The sequence below is a fragment of the Nyctereutes procyonoides genome, unplaced genomic scaffold, assembly GCF_905146905.1.
Source record: "Nyctereutes procyonoides isolate TBG_1078 unplaced genomic scaffold, NYPRO_anot_genome, whole genome shotgun sequence".
Taxonomy (NCBI): domain Eukaryota; kingdom Metazoa; phylum Chordata; class Mammalia; order Carnivora; family Canidae; genus Nyctereutes; species Nyctereutes procyonoides.
In genome coordinates this window covers 63089570-63111025 of record NW_026575140.1, presented here as the reverse complement: position 1 = coordinate 63111025, position 21456 = coordinate 63089570, and the positions used below count along the sequence as shown (strand labels likewise).

The 21456-nt window shown below is 39.3% G+C and overlaps 1 protein-coding gene across 6 annotated transcripts in view; it reads right to left on the bottom strand.

The window, feature by feature from the left end:
• GRIA4 (glutamate ionotropic receptor AMPA type subunit 4) overlaps nucleotides 1-21456 on the bottom strand; it is a 366663-nt gene that overhangs the window by 230006 nt on the left and 115201 nt on the right. For all 6 annotated transcript variants that reach the window (XM_055306749.1, XM_055306748.1, XM_055306750.1 and 3 more), the window contains exon 4: nucleotides 961-1200. In XM_055306749.1, the coding sequence (XP_055162724.1) occupies nucleotides 961-1200 (240 nt within the window). The remainder of the gene's footprint in view (nucleotides 1-960; nucleotides 1201-21456) is intronic.

Here is a 21456-nt window from a genome sequence, read left to right as displayed (position 1 = left end):
TTTTGAAGGTAATCATATCTTCAAAAGATTTATTTTGCTTGTTTACTGTGTTGTGTTTATTATTTTACCATTTTACAGATAGAATTCTATTCAAGGATATTCTTAAAATGTTGTCAGCTTCAACTTGTATTCCAACTTATCAGAAATCATACTCTTTAAGGAAAAAAAGATTGAAAACAAAATTCCACAGGGGGTTTCCTGCTTTTATTTTGGAATATAATATGTTACTATGATTTCAGTCACTAAATTAAAAAAAAAAACTTCTTAAGCTATATCTCACATTGGAAAGTCAAAGTATCTCAAATATGTATAGAAATGAATGGATTATCAATAATCTAACATTATTCACCTTATTTTTCCATTGCATGGGTTGCACAGTATCACTTATAAATCTTCACAGCCTGATACGTAAAGAAAAAGTGAACAGCTGCCAACAAGCAGAAGCCTTAGGACCTAAACCTGTACCACATTGGCAATATGCTTCAAGTACTCAAAGTTTTACATTTCGAAGTCAATGGCATAGTTCAACCTGCTACTTTTTCTTTCTTTCTTTCTTTCTTTTAATAAAATAGAAGTTGTATAGATGTAGACATAAAAATCAACCTGCTACTTTTTAAAGATGTTCCAAGACATTAAATCATCTGCACTTGAGGTAAAGACGTATTTACTTCCCCATTGTTCCTGAAACATCTTCATGGAAATTTTCATAGAATTATTTGGTTTGGGCTAAGTAACAGAGAGCATGGTTTGCCCATGAACAACCTTGTGCATTTGAGGCTTGTTTAATTGGAAAATTTCCTCCAGAGTCAAGATAAAATTACTAATGATAAACAATGACTATTTTCTGATTGTAGTCACATTAGGGCTCAAAGTATTACCGTAAATCACAGAAGTGATGCAAGGCCATTTCAAGCTGAAAAATCAGAGTTTTACTCATGTGGCTATGAAGCTGTGACTTACCCCTGTCCGTGTCGTACAGGAAGACAAAGCAGTTCCATTCATAGTGATCCAGCAGGCTCAGGAGCGCTCCCCGCAAAGAAGGCCTGAGCTGCAGCACAAACTGGCTCTCCCCCTCTGTGGGGAAGCTCGGTGTGATGAGCGAGATGTGTAAGGCGCTGCAGAACGAGGTCAAGGTGTGCACCGACCTCTTATCGTAGAGTCCGAAAATGGCAAAAACTCCTCTAGAATACTGGGAACAGACTGGAAAAAAAGAAAAAAGCACACTCAAATGATGAGCACACTCTGCAACTGTTGACTTGCACATCTACAGTCCATGAACCTAACAACAAACAAACAAAAAAACAGACCTCAGAATCCTTGGAACAGCAGGAATGTAACATAAGGAAAGAGTAAAAGTGAAGTTTATGATTAAGTGTGTAATCAATTAGTGCCTTCTTAGGTGTATGCTGCAGGCCCTGCACTGAGGAAGGCAACAAGGAGCTCGGCTTCCTTTCTCAGGAAGCCAGTTTGGAGTCCTGGTGCAAGATGGGGCGCAGCAAGACCCGCAGTCCCCTCTCCCCCTTGGTGCACACCTACCTGCAGAGCATCGCCTCCCTCCAAGGGATAGCCCTGCGCACAGCGTCCTGGGGTCCACGGAGGTTAGGAGGGGAGGACCACCGAGGGCAGGATGGGAGGGTGGGGAGGGACCACAGGTGGAAGGGGGGGGGGTCGGGAGGGCAGGAGGGAGGGAGAGGAGGCAGTAGCACCAGAAGCCCAGCGCCCCACGGTGACCGCAGCGGGCGTGAGCGGGGGACACGGAGCAGATTCGTGGAGCCCCGGACACGGGAAGGCGTCGGCCCTGAACCCTGCCAAGCAGCGGGGGAGCTGCTGGAGGCCCTCCAGGCCCGGGGCTGGCGGGCGCCACTGTTTACGCTGCACCCGCCTGGCGAGCGCCTGGTGCTGACGGGAACACAGTTTCGGGCGCCACGGCCGGCCTGCTGCCTCCTCCAGCCCTGGCTCTAGCCCCAGATGCCCTCGGGCACAGACAGAAAAAGCAACCCACAGTGCAAAATAGCAAGAAGAATACAAACGATCCAGCCCAGGAGCTGCACTGAGCAGCCGGGAAGCTGCTGGAGCTCAGTCAGAGGCCCCGGCCTAAGCCGGTCTCAGGGGACCCAGCACGGTGACCCCCCACGGGGCAACCCCAGCCCTGGGGACAGGACGAAACAGGCCTGAGTCCCAGACACCGGCCAGTGCATCTCCTGCTCCGCCTGCCTCACTGGGGCAGGCCCTGCCCGGAGCCCCCCCAGGGACACCCCACTCACCCACTTCAGCTTCTGCCGCCTCCCCCGGGACCAGCGCCGCGGTGCCCACCTCCCCTGCAGCCTTCCCTCCGCGGCCACCCCATGCATGGTGGCCCTGGGACCTCCAGCCCAGGGCAGCCACCAGGCACACAGCCTGTGCACAGGGGAGGACTATCCAGAGGATAACTCCCTCAACATTAGCAAAGGTTCGCCTGATTCCCTGGAACACACACAGAAGGTCGAGCACAACGAGAAGACAGAGGACTATACTCCAAATAACAGAACAAGAGGAAACCCCATAAAAAAGCACTAAACGAAAAGAAGATAAACAATCTACCTGAATTTGCTACTTTGTGGGGCTTTTTGTTTTTTGGGTTTTGTTTTTTGCACTGCCAATTTTAGTTTTTTTCTCACAATCTTACAATTCTCTTGAATTACGTTTGAAAACAACTTAAGCTGTCTGGAAAATCACTATTGGGGTGCCCTCAAGGCTGAGTGGAATTGTGCCCAGCTGTGCAGCTTCTAGATGGGCTATACAGCTAAAACAGCAATTTCCAAACCCAACAGAACCAAGTCCTCCCGCATTAAGAGGACCTACAGGAAACAGGTGCACAGCCTCCCCTTGTCTTTCTTTCATGTGCTCCCAGTTGTTGCAAGGACAATGAGGCAAATATATAAAGAGGGGGAAAAAAAAAAACTCTTGTTGAGATTCTTACATAGCTTCATTTGATCCCTCTTTCTGCATCACTGAATCCTAGTGGGAACTTGGGTGATTTTTTTCTAGGGATACAAACTTGAATTAAAAATACTCATTTTTCTATTCATGCATAAAGCACCACTGTTTGAACTCCAAATTCTTATAGTTTACAACATATGGTTAAAGGTCCCATTTCTCCTTGGTTTATATAGCTACTTTAAGAAGTCTTTCATTCTACAAGATGTTGATGTTTTTTGATTTTGGTTACTACTTTTAATTGCTAAGTTCATTAAGAAACCTAGAATACTGGATAATCTAGAGGTATTTATCTTAGGAGTAGTTCGTTGTGATACAAAGAAATTAGATTTTGCTTTGAAGCAGTAATAGGCTCTTGGAAAAAAATTAATTATCCTAGTAACATTTATGTCCATATTCTACAATATCTGACTTTTAGGAAATTATGAGGCATAATTAAATAAGTTAATAAAACCTGGCAGTGTTTCTTCTGGTCTTGTTTATTATGCCTCTGAAATTGGGATAGGGTTTGACCAATGTAATTATAGCAGAAGATACCAATTAACAGAAAATGGATGTTATCGGTCTTTTGTAAACTATATGCTCTAATAGATATTGTATATGTCTGGAAAAAGTAATGCCTAACCACGGTACCAGTATCTATAGTCAAGTGGACAAGACTAGGATAGAATGGACTTTAAAATATAGGGAAAAGATTGCAAATTTAGCAAACCAGTTCAAATCTTAGTGCTTTTCCTGGTTAGCCAGGTGACCTTGGCTAAGTTATTTACCCTTGCTTGTTTCAACTATGAATATATAATTTGCCAAGGATTAAACAAGATAATATATATAAAACTAGGATCCTATACAGAGAAAGATTCGTTAAGTGGTAGATTTTATAAAGAAATTCCACAAAGGAAGAACATCCAATTTTAATTCTGTGCTCCATCCAGCAGGAACTACAATTTGATTACTTGAGTAGACTGGCCAGCCTGGGAGGTTTGGTCTGACAGTGTGACTGGCTGCAATTTTCTTGAAAGTACAAGAAACACCATGATGTGACATGTGGGTATCTGGGGTTTCAACTCAATTGATTTCTATAATTTAAGAGACCTTATCTGATAAATCAAGTTGCTGGCTCCGATGCTAACCTGGTGAATATTCCACCAAGGCTCTGGATGTATTCATGTAAGTGTTCATACCTTTAGCATATAACAGGAGTCACTTGGCTCCTTTGTAAAGTTTTTGTATTGTCTTGTTCTCTCAATTTTCATGCAGGTTGAGGGCGCACTTTCAATCTTTACTCACTAAATAATCTGGTTCAAATAATTGTTATTTTAGTTTATTGAAAAAAGTTGAAGAGCTTCAGAACTCAAATCTATCATATGGGCTTTCAGTTTGGTGCTAAAATTACACACAGATTTTAATGGTTTTCCAAGAAAACATAAGCAAATGGGGTGCCTTGGTGGTACTGTCGATTGGCTGTCTGACTCTTGGTTTTGGCTCAGGTTGTGGTCTTGGGGTCCTGGGATAGAGCCCTGTATCTGGCTCTGCACTCAGCAAGGAGTCTGCTGTTTCTCTCTCTCTCTCTCTCTCTCTCTCTCTCTCTCTCTCTCTCTCTTTCTCTCCTTCTGCCCCTGTCCCCAGTGTGAGCACTTGTGCTCTCTCCCTCTCTCTTCTGCCTCTCTAAAATAAATAAATCTTAAAAAAAAGAAAGTGTAAGCAAGTCATGTACTTTAAGATATCCATGCATATAATGAACATTTGCATAATGTTTTCTGTTATGACCTTTTTAAGTTTGACTGTTGTCAAGTTTTGGTTTCCAAACTCCTTTTCTAGGAAAGAGGAACCCACAAGTTCTCCAGCAGGACTTGATTAGCTTCACAGGAGATCCTTTGATGAGACAGTAAAGGATGGCACCCCCTTCCCCCAAAATCCCAACAACACATCTGATTTCATCTGTTTCAAATACTGAGCTACTGCCAACATAAATTTTATGTGCATATAGTATTACATGACTAAAAAAAGACCAAAAACAACAAATATATTTTGTACAAGGTTCCTCAATGGTTTATTTCTTTCCTACTATGTTGTTTGCAGTGTAATCAATATGATTTTCCACTATTCTGCTTCATGCTATACTAATTTATTCTATTATATATTAATTTATTCTATTTGTTCCTCAACAAACTTAGTATTTTCTGGTATTTTTAAAAAGATTTTATTTATTTATTCATGACAGAGAGAGAGAGAGAGAGAGAGAGAGAGAGAGAGACAGGCAGAGGGAGAAGTAGGCTCCGTGCAGGGAGCCCAACATGGAACTTGATCCCTGGTCTCCAGGATCACACCCTGGCCCAAGGCGGTGCTAAACCACTGGGCTACTGGGGCTGCCTTATTTTCTGGTATTTAATCACCTTCTGTCTGCTTTCTTTCATTTGCATCATCATAAATATCTATCTAACCACTCTTTTTCACAGCCATTTGTTATTCTCCTTCTAATAAACTTACTTGGAAACTATAGTAAGTCTTAGACTAATAACTTTGCTTTTAGCTGTATTTTGTCATTCACATTTTAGTTTCCTTAGTTTTCCTAAAAATGGAAAAGTTTTAGTAGCATTCATTTGAAATTATCTTGGGGTCTCTTTAATCTAGAATTATATGCTTGGCAGGTGAGGGTTATTGGATTTCCTATGTATGTGGATAGATTGTCAGTCAAATGTTCAATGCTATTTTCTTGATGTGATACCCTACATAGTATTCTATTTGGTCCAACAGATTCAAATTTTAAAATATACTTATTTCTATATTTAGTACTATATCTAGCTTTGCAAACACTCAAATCAAAATTCACTTGGTTATATCTTATGACATCTATTGTTGCTTAGAATACAGATAATTATTCAAACAATGGTCTTAAACTATATAAATGCACACAGAAACTAATGAAAGTAAAATAAGCTGAGTATCAATGTGTTCAGAAATGCATACATAAAAAGGAAGCAAACTGAATTTTAATGTAATGCTTAGTCACTAAATAGATGTGATGATATTAGATGGATATATATTTTGGGATACAAACACTAATCAGGATAAGGCTTCCAATAAAATAATCCAATCATAGTTTTAAGCGCATATTCTATATTCTGCTTCACTAATGAGATCACTTAGATCATGTTATGTAAATAAACACATAATATAAACACATCTTAATAATCCATTTATCTTTTACCTGATGGTGTCAATTAGTGCGATCTATCTTTTCATCAGGTAGTCACCTCGTTCCAATCCAGATGCCACATTCCAGATGTCAAGCCAAGTCAAATTGTCATATCGTTTGTGATGATTTATAGCCCTCTATCGCATGTAAATCAAATGATGTGGTCTTAGCTCAGTGTGTCTCAAGTTGTGGGACACAAATCCAACAGGAAGTCCTGTTTATAGGACTTCCATAACAAGCCCAGCTGTCCTTCATTTTCTAAAACAGAACCTTCTAGACATGGCTTCTCATCCTCCTACCTTTCTCCAGCCACTTGTGTTGATAAAGTTTTCTCTGTATTTCCTAGCTACCAGAGCCACTCTCCTCAGTTGTGCAGATGACCAACTACATCCTAAACCCAACATCCTTAATCCCCCACCTTACTGGACTTCTCTGTTGTGTTTGGAACATTAGATATCTGATGGGCTGCAAATCCAACTGCCTCCTATTACTACCATGCCATTTCAGTACTTCTGTTAACAATCCAGCCTTGTGGGGGCATCTGGCCAGCTCAGTCATGGAGTGTGAGACTCTTAACCTCAGGGTCATGAGTCCAAACCCCATGTTGGGGTTTAAAAAAAATCTAGCCTTGTAGATATGTGAATTTGCATGATTAAGCTATTTAATTTTCAACATAAACAGCACTGTTTCCTGGTTTGGGTAAACTGTAAAACAGCTTGAAATGTGTTTGTTGGCATTAATCCACCTACAGCTACAGTAGAAAGCATATACTGCAAAAAAAATGTATATTTAATACTACCACTCACTGTTTCATTAAATAAATGCTTATATACTACCTACTTTATTCCAGTCATTGTGTTAAGCATTTCTAACAAAATAAATTAACATGGTGTTTGCCACTGAGAAGAGGTTCACACTCTAAGTGGCCAGACAGATATGAATTGATACTTCAAGATGGTGACTGCAGTAAGTGATAAGGAGAGGTTATTAGGAAGCATAGAGGAGTACTTAGCTCAGCCCATACACCATAGGGTAGGTGGACTGAAGGAAATGGTACTTGTTTATGGAGGTGAGGTTTGAAGAACAGTGATTAAAGATACAGACACCAACAAGTAGATTGACTATATTTCTATTTCTAATTAAAGTTCATATGTAAACTACTTGGGAGACAAACAATATCTGGAAATGTTAGGGGAACAAATACGTGCCAGTCGCCTGAATATAAACATGGTGGTGGGAAGATATAATCATCATATGGCATTTGGTTATTAGGTACTTAAAACTGTCACCAAACACCAAAACTCTATGGACTGTGCAAATATGTACTACAGAGATCCTGTCATTGGACATATCAACCTCATTTAAAAAAAATTTTTTTAAAGATTTTATTTATTTACTTGAGAGACACAATAAGAGAGCTTGTGAGCTGGAAGAGGGGCAAAGAGAGAGACAAGCAGATTCCCTGCTCAGCAGGAAGCCCAACATTCTATGATCTGAGCCGAAGACAGATACTTAACCAACTGAGCCACCCAGGTGCCCCTGGACATACCAATTTCTAAAAGATAATCGTAGAATATGAATAATAATAACTTCTCAAGAATACATTTTTAGGTTCATGATTCCAGCAACAACTAGATTAGAGACCAATAAAATGTGGCCCTCATTAATGATATTATGCTAAATTTGTCTTCAAGGAAATGTGACTACAGGGATCCCTGGGTGGCGCAGTGGTTTAGTGCCTGCCTTTGGCCCAGGGCGCGATCCTGAAGAGCCGGGATTGAATCCCACGTCGGGGTCCCGGTGCATGGATCCTGCTTCTCCCTCTGCCTATGTCTCTGCCTCTCTCTCTGTGTGTGACTATCATAAATAAATAAAAATTGAAAAAAAAAGGAAATGTGACTACAGAGTATCAAGTGAGATATCTATCTCTATCTATTGTCCATTTATCTGAGTGAGAGACAGAGACACGGAGAGAGGATAGGAGAAATGTGAGCATGTTACTAGTTGAGAGAATGGATCCATCAGAGAGGAAGAGAGAGGATACAGAAGAAAAAGAGGTACCAATTAAAGATGGCCCCAGAAAGAATGCATAGGGTCAAAGGCACATATACTGTTGGTCTTGAGTGAGATATGCAGGTGTGTGGAGGATATTTCATTCCATAGAGTTCATAGATCAAAAGATAAGCTAAGATGTGTGTAGGTGGATAGTTTCCTCCTTGCACTGATATAAGAGGCAAGGTTGCAGCAGTGAGATTTGATAAAACTGTCTGAAAGTGGCACAAGTTACAAATAATTGCTGAGGGTAGGAAAGGAAGTTAAGAACACATAAAATACTTATAAACTGCATGATGATAAGGAACCCTTCCTATTTTAGCCACAACAGTATCCAACCTAACACAGCACCTGGCCCAAGGTAAGTGCCTGGTGAAACCTTACTGAATGAATGACAAAACAAAATGAAATATTAAATGAATATTGACCGAGCACAAGATATTAAAATATGAATTACAGGTGGCAACAATTTAGAAATTCATGATTTCTTGCAGGCACAGCATGAGGATGGTAACCAATGGGAATAATGAGAACTTCACAACTTTCTTCTTTGAAACAAAATCTTGTCTTGACTTACCCAAGAGCACACTTTCCTGGATTTCCTCTTATTTGAATGCTTGTCTTCAGTTTTCTGGCTTGCATCTCCCTGTCTGACAAATCTTTAAATAACGAAAGAGCACTTTTTCTACACTCTTTCTTTAGATAATGTAATCTATTTCTATGACTTCAAATATCATTCATGTGCCAGTAATTCCCTGATTAATATCTTCAGTTTTGTTCTATGAGTTCAGACTCAAGCATCAATATTTGACATCTCGTTTTTGTTGGCTTTTTGGCACCCAAGATCCTGCTAGGCCAAAACAAGACTTTATGTTTCTTCCAGAATCTTGTCTCTGTTTTCTCCCATCCCAATAGAAAGCATGACCATCTATGAAAATACTCTTCTTTCTTTCCTTCTATTCCCACATTGAAATCATGAGCATATCTCAATAGTTTTCTCTCCAAAATATCTAAAATATATCAAAATCCACTGACCACTCTGTATCCCCATTACGCCATTACTGTCCTACTAGAAAAGTCTCCAAACTATACTTCCTATTCCCAGTCTCCTTCCTCCCTATTTCCTACTCAGCAGAGAGTGCGGTAAGATGACACCTAATCTCTTCTTAAAGTTCCAGTGGCTTTTTATCCTATTTAACTAATATCCACATGGCCTAAAAAGCTCTAATGGCTTTGTCTTTACTAAACTCATTGACCATTGCCCCCTTGCCCACTATATGAAGCCGGACTCCCCCTCTTTATGTTGAGGTTCAGAGGCCCTTGGAGGAGTTGACATTTTCACTGGGACAGAAATGGTGAAGAGGGCAGCCAAGGGAGAGTCAGGCCAGTGGGAGCATTAGTGCCAAGGCCCTAACATGGATGAGAAGGCGTATTTATGTAACATAAATGAGGTTCCCACAGCTCCAGTCACTCTCTACTCCATGACCTTGTTTTACCTTGTACTTAGCCCTTACCACTATTGGAAATAATATTTCCTTATTTCATTGCTTATTTATCTTTATTCTCCAGGATGACATGGGTTCTGCCGGAGGAGAGAATGTGCCTGCCTTTCTACTGATGTAACTTCAGGCTCTGGAACCAGCACATGGAAAGTGAGATATGAATGTTTGCTGAATGAATGAAAACATGGTTTCTGGTCAAGGAAATAAGGAGAGAAGAAAGACTAGGACAGTGTGGAGCAACTGTCCAGAAGCCACAAAAATCTACTTTCTTGTTGCTGAGTGTCATGACCCTCGCAGTTAAATGTCCCTCGCCCGGCTTTGGACTGGATCCGCTAGCCATTTGTCTTTAACTAGGGCTTAATTACTGAAACCTGCCAGCTATCATGACATAGAAATTTCATGATTCTTTATAAGGAAAACCATTATAGCCTTAACTATGTATTAATTTTTTAAAGCAATTTAACATTCAGGTAATGAGACAATGCTTTTACCATTGACAAAAACATCTATATATTATGCTTTTACCAGAGTGATGTTACATTATCACTTCTATACATTTAATTTTGATTTAGCTGGAATATAGTGAGATGAGGAGTCCCTCCAGCATGGCAGAGCCTGAGCTGTGGGTGAAATGCTATGAATTCCAGGCATGCAGCTGCTCCCCAGCCTCCACCATCCAGTGGCCTAATCCTCGACTGTCCCGGTATTGTCACCCTGTATTTACCTAATTTCAACCTATTATTTCTTAGAATCCTGTCATTTATCTTTCTTTGAAAAGAAATCTTGTCACCCATCTGGATTTTTAAAATAACCTCTCTTAAAACACCAACGGTCTATTGGAAAACTTTACAAAGTCAGGACATGCTAGTTAAGCATCATCCCTCTTTCTCTGATTATCTGATGTTAAAATGATGAGCTCCTCATATTTGGATTTGAAAAGGCTCAATCAGATGGTGGATAGAGCATGCTGGGCCCAGAATTCATTAATTTATGCCCTTAAGGCATTATCATAGATTATTAATATGTAAAAGCTAATTTTCTTAGACTTGTAAGCAGTGGTTAGCTAGAGTACATAGTTACTGAAGCTAATCTCTATAAATGACAAGTTGAAATGCAAATAACACAAAAAATATTTCACTTTAATTGTATCACAGTCAAGTACTTCCACTTTCTCAGATGTCTTCTCTGAAGATGCTTCTGGACAATGCCATCAAAGATCACAATGAGATATAATCACTTGCACAGCTCTCACATGCTCCCCTTCAGCTTTATGACATCTCAGTGAGAAAGCATATTTCAATTCTAAATTAAACTAATTGAGAGCTCAGTAAAAATATACAGGCTTGTTTGCACATTTCTTTCCAGAGTCAGGCCATCATAATGGAAACACATGGCTCATTTTGCTTCCAAGGCCTATAAAGGAATAGGCAGAAGGCTATTTGCAACACTCAGCAGAAGAAGCAAGACTTCTTTCTGTGTAAAAATGGCTGCCCTGGCAGTAATTCGGGTGCTGTAGAAAATCATATGATTCTTTTATACTGATATATAATCATAAAGACTCTAACAATTACATCTTTAGAAGGAAAGAAGGTGAGAGGAGAGGAACAAACCAGTTCTAAAGAGCACATAAATCCTAACAGGTGTGTTTGGTTGTCACTTGTCAACTTCCAGCCATAAAGCAGATGACCAGGGGCCAAGGCACCCAGTGATATACTGTTCAGCATTCAAGGATTTGGAACATATTTTCACCTTTAAGTGGCTCCTTAATGGAAAGGTTCGATTCATCATCTATATTTTATACTATATAACCGAGAGGCATAATTGCAGTAGAGTTCTTTGTTTGTTTGTTTGTTTTAATTCATTTATGATAGTCACACACAGAGAGAGAGAGGCAGAGACACAGGCAGAGGGAGAAGCAGGCTCCATGCACCAGGAGCCTGACGTGGGACTTGATCCCAGGTCTCCAGGATCCCGCCCTGGGCACTAAACCGCTGCGCCACCCAGGGATCCCATGCAGTAGAGTTCTTTGTATGCTTGGGAAAGTTCTTCAAGTGTCTAAATAATATAAAAGCTTTTCTTGGGCAGCCCAGGTGGCTCAGCAGTTTAGCGCTGCCTTCAGCCCAGGTCCCACATCGGCCTCCCTGCATGGAGCCTGCTTCTCCCTCTGCCTGTGTCTCTGCCTCTCTTTCTGTGTCTCTCATGAATAAATAAATAAAATCTTTAAAAAAAAAAAAAGCTTTTCTTCATCAGAGGAGACACAGATGTCTTCCTGAAAATGATTTAAATACATCATGGAAGTGGATAACCTTAATTAAAAACAGAATGGAATAATATTTGATAGATATTGGAGTGGGGTTCAGAAACAACTGTCCTCATGAAAATTGTGCTTCCTGAAATAACTCAAGTGTCATCCCGTGTTCTGGGTGCAGAATTTGTGACATGTGTTTAATGTCTGGCTGTTTTCCCTGACATAAGGGCAAGGACTGACTATTCTCGTCATCATGTTTTTCCCTATTCAGCATAACGCCTGGCACATAGTCAGTAAATATTTGCTGAATGGATAGTCAAATGAATAGAGGCAAAGAAGAGTCATGAGGGAAAGGTATTTGAGATCTGTGAAGATATTTGGCCTTATCTTTTAAGTCGAACAAACAGCCATCGAAAGAAAATCGAACATGTAAAAGTCTGTTTCGATTAAAGAAAACAATGCCTCATTGTATATAAGATGGCACAATTTAGCAAAGTTAATATAAATCCAACTTATTTGGAATTCACAGCTTCCACACTTTTAATGGGACTACCTGCTCTGTTCCTAGGCTAAAGCTCCAAACCCAAGTGCTCTAGTGCCATGTCCGGAGCATTAGGGAGTCGTCCACACAACTGTCTGGGGAAGGGGATGGGAAGAAAACCCAGCAACTATTAAGTACTGACTGTGTGTGGGGTTCTGCATAATCATTCTGTATGCGTTATCTCATTCAAACTTCATGACAGTCCTGTAAGATAGGTATTATTCTCCCCATTTTTCTTTTTCATTATTGAAGATGAAATTTGGTGAAGCTTTGCAACTTATATAAGTTTATATATCTAAGTGAGGAAGGAGCAATTTTTAACCAAAGTCTGGTTTCAAAGTTGATAATCATTCTACTCTACCCCTTGAAAAGAAAACGATTGGTTAAAAATTTCTTCCTCTTGCTCTGCTGAGGGCTTTTGAGCCATTACACCTTGATTGCTACTGGAAGAGGCAATATAATACATACACTTCATGGAAATAGAAGGCAGTCTTAAGGGATTATGGAAAATTGGTTTCTCTTAAAAAGCCACCTCTTAAAGTAAACCAAGTTTTAGCTGTCAATTTAAGAAGGACAAACACACATATAACTCAGACAAATAAGATTACAATATCCAATGCTTCCTTTTTTTTTTTTTTGTAATTGTGCCTTTCTAAAACGCACTGCACAAAATCTTGGAAGAGAATTTATGGGTGACCATGACTGGATGGAAATACTAAACACTTGCACAGTGCAGTTTCTACATATATAAAGATAGATACTAAAGGTTTTCCCAGTCTAGACTATAATACTAGAACCAGTAGTCAGATGTTAGTAAGAATCGTAAAACAGCCAGTTTAATTATATGTTGTGATATATCATTTTGCCTATATTCAAATTTCAAGAAACAATGGTCAAACCTCAGGGCTGTACATGAAGAAGGAAACACAAAATAGAAATAATGAGCCACTCGAGATACGCTGTCAAAGTTACATTTTTAAACTCTCTGAATTCTCAGAACCGTTTCCAGAAATTTCATAGTTAAATATACCCTGGTTTATAAAGCCCTTTATTTTTTCCTTCTAAATTATTAGGGTATTAAAGAACAGAATGTTGTCTAATAAAAATACTATTTAATTCCCTATGCTGTTTAACCATGATTCACTATTCAAAGAATACTATTAATAATTTGTTCTGACTACAAATGTGCGTGGGTGCATGTGTGTGTGAGTGTGTATGTGTGTGTGAGAGAGAGAGAGAGAGAGAGAGAGAGAGATGAAAACAGAAAATGCTTTTGGGGTTTGAGAAATAAGAGAATATGACTTGTTGCACTATTCACTATAATAACAATCCTTTTAAAAGCATTAAAACTTGAAGTATAAATTTCCTTGCTTTTACACTAAAATAGCATTTTTTTCTATTAACTTTTCTTAGAATAGTTAAAATCCCTTATGACCAAAAAAACAGATTTTATATTAGAACACATATTTTTGAGAAAAAAATGGAATTTATGTACATCTGTTTCTTAGCAAATAAAACAAAGGGTTTATTCACTCTATCCAAAGAAAAGGCAATTATGCAATAGAAAGTTTCATTTTGTATATAAAGGAAGAAACATCAAGCGCTGATGAGATTGTTGGAGGAAGTCATCAAGAAGATGTGAACAATGGTTGACCTGTGAGCTGGCGATAGGGGGGCAATCAGAGATTCCTCACCCTTCACCCCATCCCTGTGTTTGGAATATGTGTTCCACTTGCCTTCCCTGCTCCCTGATGCTGTCCAGAGGACCTGGCCTTGAGACATTGATGTGGTGTCAAGAGCATCTGAATGGTATATGTGACTATAAACCTTTAAGATTCTGGAGGGCGGTGGGACTATCTGCTCACCTTGTGGCGGCCCAAGACTAGCCTCATAGGTACGTTCCCTTGCTCATTAACCCAGTCACCAATCTGGAATGGTCTGCCTCTTTCTCTTATTTCTTTCTTCTTTTTCCCCTTGTATTCTTGCTTTTGTTTGTTTGTTTGCTTTAAATTATTATTGAAGTCTGCCTTTCTTCTGTCTCTCCCCACCCTCCATATCCAAGGGCTGGCTACAGAGGACAGCTAGGAAGCTCCCAAAGACTCTGCAAACCAACAGGGATGAACCGACACAGACACTATATTGTATACTCTACAGGGAGATGCTAAAATTTTTCTAAATAACGTGATTACTTGACATGCTATGAAAGGAAAAAACATTTCAGGAATTGCACTGCAACATCAAGACCCATAGTTTTCTGAATAACCATGACTGTTTCCAATATTCCAGTTTTCTAACACATCCAAACTTTTTTTTTTTTTTAATTTTTAGAGAGGTATAGAATTAATGACTCTTCTTTCAAGATGGCCCTTCAGCCACCTGGTCATTCACCTAACATTAACTTCCTCTAAAAAAAGACTACAAAATCCAAACCCCACATGGGCTAAGCAGAAAACTGGATGAGCTGAATGGGCCAAGGGAAGGGTGATGACATCAGCAATGAACGAGAATACATACTCATCTCAAGGGGTTCATTGCTGACGTCACCACTGTCAGGAGGGGTACTGCCCCAGTGTGGCTGGGAATTCTGCATTTTCAACGGAATCTTTAAATATGAATATTTGTGAGTAGTCTGCTCATTTTAAAATGTTGGCCACCCGTAAAACATAATTTTGAATGGGTCAGGTCAGGTTTTATCTGTGGGCAGCATACCGCTTAGAACTGACATTTTTCTAGAACTACTGTTGCCCCCTGTTCATCTAGGTATGACCATATCCTGCCAATCTAAGTGTTCTGATCTTTGCAATGTTTCATTTTTAACCAAGCGCTCTTAAATGTTGCCACTATTAATAAGTAGCATAAGTATTTAAGAGTGCATCTTTACAGCGCCAAGGAAAAAAATCTTTCCTAGATTATGGAATTTCATGGCTGGCTATCTAGATGGAAAATTTCATTCTACAGAGGAGGAAAGTGAATCCTCGAGATACAGGGTCACTGCACAAGGCCCTGAGACACAAAGTAAAGCAGATCTCCTTGGCTTCGACTGAAAGCAAAGATAAAACGCCCATTCAAATGATAGGAACAACCCAATTGCAAGATCCTACCTATAAATGAATAGATATATTCAAAATTTATAGAGTAGAGATGAGATCCATGAGCCAGGAAAGTTTATGCTATCCTGTGTCCTGGTAGAATTTAGACCATATTTCATGAAATCATTGTGCTCAGCAAATATGACAAATACCTCTGCAGATTTTCATTATGGGTCTGAGCACATTCTAATTACTCAAACATTTAATCAGTAGTGCTTTCATGCTATGTAAACTGTTCTCCTTTTTCCTCTACCGAAGAGGTGACAAATGAGTTGCTTATTTCTTCTATTCACATACAGGAAGATAAACATATAACCCATGGTCCACTATATTGCATCTTTAGGCAGATTTTTGTTTTGCAATTTGATTTTTCTCTTTTTATTTCTTTGTTTTTTTTTTCTTGATGTAATGCTCATAAACATTATGGGATAAAGTTTCTAAGTTTCTAAAAGCTAGTTGTTTCTAATACTATTTTGTGTTTGAGTAGCTATATATTAAGTCAGCATGTAATTAACGATTTGTATAGTGTATTTCAGGGACTGTGTTAAAAGCTGAGACAATAAAACTAAGTAAAACACATTCCATAATTTAGAGAATATGCAGAATTAGAATTTTATGTGATAGTATTTAACACCATTGAGGGTAGAATATTTATTTCAGGGGCACCTGAATGGCTCAGTGGTTGAGTGTCTGCCTTTGGCTCAGGGTGTGATCCCGGAGTCCTGGGATCGAGTCCTGCATCAGGTTCCCCCCAGGGAGCCTGCTTCTCCCTCTGCCTGTGTCTCTGCTTCTCTCTGTCTGTGTCTCTCATGAATGAATAATTTCATTCATGAATAATAAGTAGCATAAGTATTTAAGAGTGCATCTTTACAGCGCCAAGGAAAAAAATAAAAAAAGAATATTTATTAAAAAAGAATATTTATTTTAAAATATATAAAAAAGAATATTTTTTTCAAAATATTTTTTGAAAAAAGAATATTTATTTCAACAATATTGAGCATCTACTCTGAGTTGGGCAATGTGTTTCATGGTGGGGGTACTCCAGTACAGAATTCACCTGTGATCCCTACTTTTACATTGAACAAATGCTGATAAGTGGAATCTGTGCTTATAAAAGGGGAGGAGAAGTACAGATGCTATGACACATTTAATCTGAGTGTTAACCAGGAGGATAACAGTCATAAGTGGGGAAATACATTTTCAGATACAACAATTGGAAACTGCAAAGACCTATAAAGAAACTGAAGATGATTTTGTTTGGTGCCTAGAGAGGGAGGGGATATGATGAGTGAGTGGTGAGGCTGAGGAGGAAGTACAAAGCCAGGTCTTAGAGAACACTGTATGAAGAGTGTAGACTCTGGACCTCATTCTAAAGCACATGGAATCCACCTTCTTGTTCTGCAGCATGCAAAGGAAATAATCTAATTTACAATTTTAGAATGATAGCTTCTGGTGGGCAAGTTATAGATCCTGGTCAACTTGGAACCAGGATGGTAGCAGGGCAGGAAGAAACTGCTGCTAGGTTAGAATTCTGGGGTTGTGAGGTTGGAGAGAACCATAGCGGAGTAAAGCTATGGAAGGGTCAGGGAATCCAGCTTTGGATATACTGAGTTTGAGATGCTCGCAGACATTTCTATCTCCAACTTCAAATGTACCTACGGGTATGAAATTTTGGACTTATAAAAAAATAAATGGCCTCTGAATTTGGAAGAACAAATACAAACATTTAGGAGAAAGAGAGAGTGCAGCTAGCAGAATAGCCTTAGCAAGAAAGGCATGAAAATAAGGACAAAACCAGTACAATGTCGTATCATGGGATCCAACAGAAAAAAAAAAAAAAGAAACTTCAAAAACAGAGAGGGAGGCACTAGGATCAAATGCTGCTGTGGGCATCAAACAGGAGAGAAACACAAGTCATTGGAAACCAAAGAAAAACCAAGTAATGGGAATAAAAAAATTATTTTTTAAGGTTTTATTTATTTATTCATGAGAGACACAGACAGGGAGAGGCAGAGACACAGGCAGAGGGAGAAGCAGGCTCCCTGTGAGGAGCCTGATGTGGGACTCAATCCCAGGACCCCAGGATGACGACCTGAGCCAAAGGCAGATGCTCAACCACTGAGCCAGATGCCCCCAGGAAGAAGAAACTCTTAAAGATACAAAGAATAGATCAATTCCATATTACATAGAAGTCTGTTAATAATCTATTTGCAAATAAACTTAGTTTTCATACATGCATCACATACATGAGTGGGTTTCTAATTTCTATCCATCTGTGTGCCATATATTAATATGGTATCTTACCTAAAGCGGCATCCCATCCGATAGTGAGATACTGAAGATACTGTTGATTATGATTATTTTCTGAGACTGACAACTCTGTAACAATGAGGTACAAATGTATGAAGCTGTATGAACTCTTTCAAACTTAAAATGATGCTACCCTTAAGGGTAGTTTGCCTTTGTTCTGAATTTACTCTTAGACATTGATTTAGGCACAAGAAAGATGACACAAAACATAATATATAAAGATGTTTAAGTGTGGAATACACAATACGGATATTTAGACACATCAGCTGAGATAACAAATGTGAAGGCAATGCGTAAACTACAAAGTACTACGTGATTAATGGTGAGAATGCGGCAGACGCTAGTCATTCTTTTCAGCTGCCTGATCTCTGACATGCTTGCCTGTGTTTGGGGAATTCACCACCTCATCAGTCTTGGAGCTTGAAAATGCCACATATTGTTTTCCCAGCATCTCTGGCAACCAAGCTGTGGACTCATGTGCCAGTTACCAACTTATTTCCCTCAGCTCCAAACCTACTTTTCTTTTTTTGTAATTCTGGCCCTGTATCCTGCTTTGTGATGCTGGATTCTGTTAACATTCTCCTTTGCCGGATGGTGGGATGCAAGCCTTCATCAACAGAGAGAACTAGAATTAGCCTACCAAGTGATGGTGAGCAGACATTCCTTTGGCGTGTGGTCCTCCTTTGTTATTTGTCTATGCAGTGGTCCTGCAGCAACTTCTGAGAAACTCCAGCAGCACCCCTAACCACACTCTCCCCACCGGAGGCTTCCAAGCATCTCCAGACCACCAGAACCCTCCAGCAACAACACAGGGCTACTTCTATAGATCTGCACCCCCTCCACACAGCGGCAGCTCTGAATGCTTCCAGAGATTCAATTCTGCTGCCGCACACCCTCCACTCCACAGAGGGATTCTGGCCATTTGTAGAAACCAGCACTGGCCTGTAGCCTTTGGCAAGTTTCTTTGCCACCTGCAGGCTGCAATTTCCCATGGCAGTTATACTCTCTTGGAAGACATCAATTTCAGCCTTGGCAGGGCACCGTCTCCTGGTCTTTAATTCGTATTCTTCACTCTTCCTCAGCCTTGGGATTGTAGCTATTGTTTTGCACTTGATAATTCTGGACACCTTAGAGTCCTCTTGCATGCCTTTTAGGATTTAACTTCCTTCTACTAATAATTCTTTATATTAATTCTCCCCTGCAAATAAACTGTGTGGTTTTTGACTCATGATTAACCAATATAGCTTAGGATCTAGATTCTGTCAATCCACGCAAAAGTAGCAACCATGAGATGCTGTCCATGGTGACAGGTTTGAGCTTCAGTAAATTCCTATTGTAAGAGGCTGTATGCTGTCTGCAGGGATGAAACCAGGCAATGGCACATATGTCCTCACTGAACCATTCTGTGGTCAATGTGGGCAATGTTCATGTCTTGTTGTCCTAGATCTAATTAATCAGGCCTCCTAGCATTTCTGGAAAGTACTTAGTTTTTAAAGAATTATTCTTTGACTTAAATGATGTGGAATTTCTGTTTCTTTTGCGTGCTCTTAAGAAGACTGTTAAAAATAGCTAATATTTGGGTGCTTAAGTTGTTCAGGCACTGTTCTAAACACTCTCTATATATTATCACATTCAATCCTCATACCTATCCCACAAAGTATCGATTATTCACATTTTATAAATGAGGAAACTACAGCTCAGAAAGAAAAGATCTGTCCAAGTTTGCAGAAATGAGTAGTAAAGATGATAGTCAAATCCAGACACTGATTTCCAAATCTGATGCTTTTAATTGCACCTGCAGACATCCTCTTTATTATTTTTGTGACAGCAGTGTGATCAAATAGGAAGTTTTATTCTACTTCAATGACATAGTAATTATATTTGACTGTCAAGCTAGGCAGAAAAACCTACTTCTGTACCATTTGTGTTCAGACCCAAAGCTCAATTAATTGAGCTCTGGGGCTAAACCAGATCAACTATTTTCCTGGGTATCTTTTTCTAATTGTTTCCTACCTATTTCTCATAGTTATATATAAAAAAACTTATATTGTCGGGAGGTTTGAGTGAGATAATTTTTAGTTTTCTGTCCAGCAAAGGGTCTAGATTAGGGAGGAGGAGGGTGCTGGGGTTGAGGTCAATTTCTACTAAAATTAAGAGAAATAAAATAGTAGAGAGTCAGAATCCTTTAATCTGCCTTTCTCAGAGTGTGGATAATTTCCCGTCTTAGAATTCACACATCCTTACTTTCTGATTTGTCCTTTGGAAGATCGCGTTATTAACTTACGCATTATTAACTTAATGCTGAGCAATCACTGGTTTTCATTAGCTATGTTGTCATCTTTTATTCTTGAAAAATAGTAAAATTTATGTTTTTATTTTAGAAGTGTAATGATGTAATTCAGTACGTCATTCTTTAAGGATATTAGTTCAAAAGGCAGCTTAAGGGAGCTGAAGGCTCAATATCTGGACCATTTTAGAAGAAGGCATGGTTTAAACAATTTAAAGAGCCCATTACCCTCAGCTACTTTTTAAAAATTGCATAATTTGATTAAATTGACATTTAAATGTCAAGTACTTTTCCAGCATTTCCTTTCTCATGATTGCTCACTGCTGAGACGTTTGTGGGTAATTAGGAGGATTTTCTCCCCCTCTTTCTTTTTTCATCATTCTATCTGTTCAATCTTGTTCATTGACAGATTCCAGCACCCAGTTGTTTTTTTTTTTTCCTGGAATTGGATTATGAGGTCACTAACACTGAGCTGGTATAGCTCTAAAAATGTTAATGTTTAAGTGAAAAATCATTTAAAATATTCTTTTATAATTAAGAGTGTCTCTTGGTTTTTCTCCTTCTCTGATGACTTCCGCTTTAGTTTTCCCTCCCAAACTGAGCATTGCTTGGGGGGTGGGGGGGTTGGTGGAGGGATAGGGTAACTGGGTGATGGGCATGAAGGAGGGCACAAGGTGTGACAAGCACTGGGTGTTATACACAACTGATGAATTATTGAACTCTCCATCTGAAATTATGTTAGCTGATTAAATTTAAATAAAAAATTTAAAAAATACTTTTTTAAATAAGTTGATATATAGGAGTGGCAAATCTGACTATGTGAGTATAATACATTTGGTGGTGAAATGATTTTATTTTATAATGAAAAGGATAAGTGAGGCACCTGGGTGGCTCAGTCAGTTAAGTGTGACTTTGGCTCAGGTCAAGATCCTGGGGTCCTGGGATCGGGCCCCACATAGGGCTCCCTGCTCTGCAGGGAGTCTGCTTCTTCCTCTCCCTCTGTTCCTCCCCCTACTCATACTCTCTCTGTATATCTCTCAAATAAATAAGTCTTACGAAAAAAGAATACAGGATGTAAATACCTATGAACAATCTTAAAAACTTTTATACCAGGTAGCTTCTAGGAAGTGATCTGGAAAGATGAGTGACAGAGGTTTCTCATCTCAATAATATACCAGTAGAAGGAAATGAGAAACTTCTTAACGTCACAATATTGAAAGATTTCACAGATGAATATACAGTATTATTTCAAATT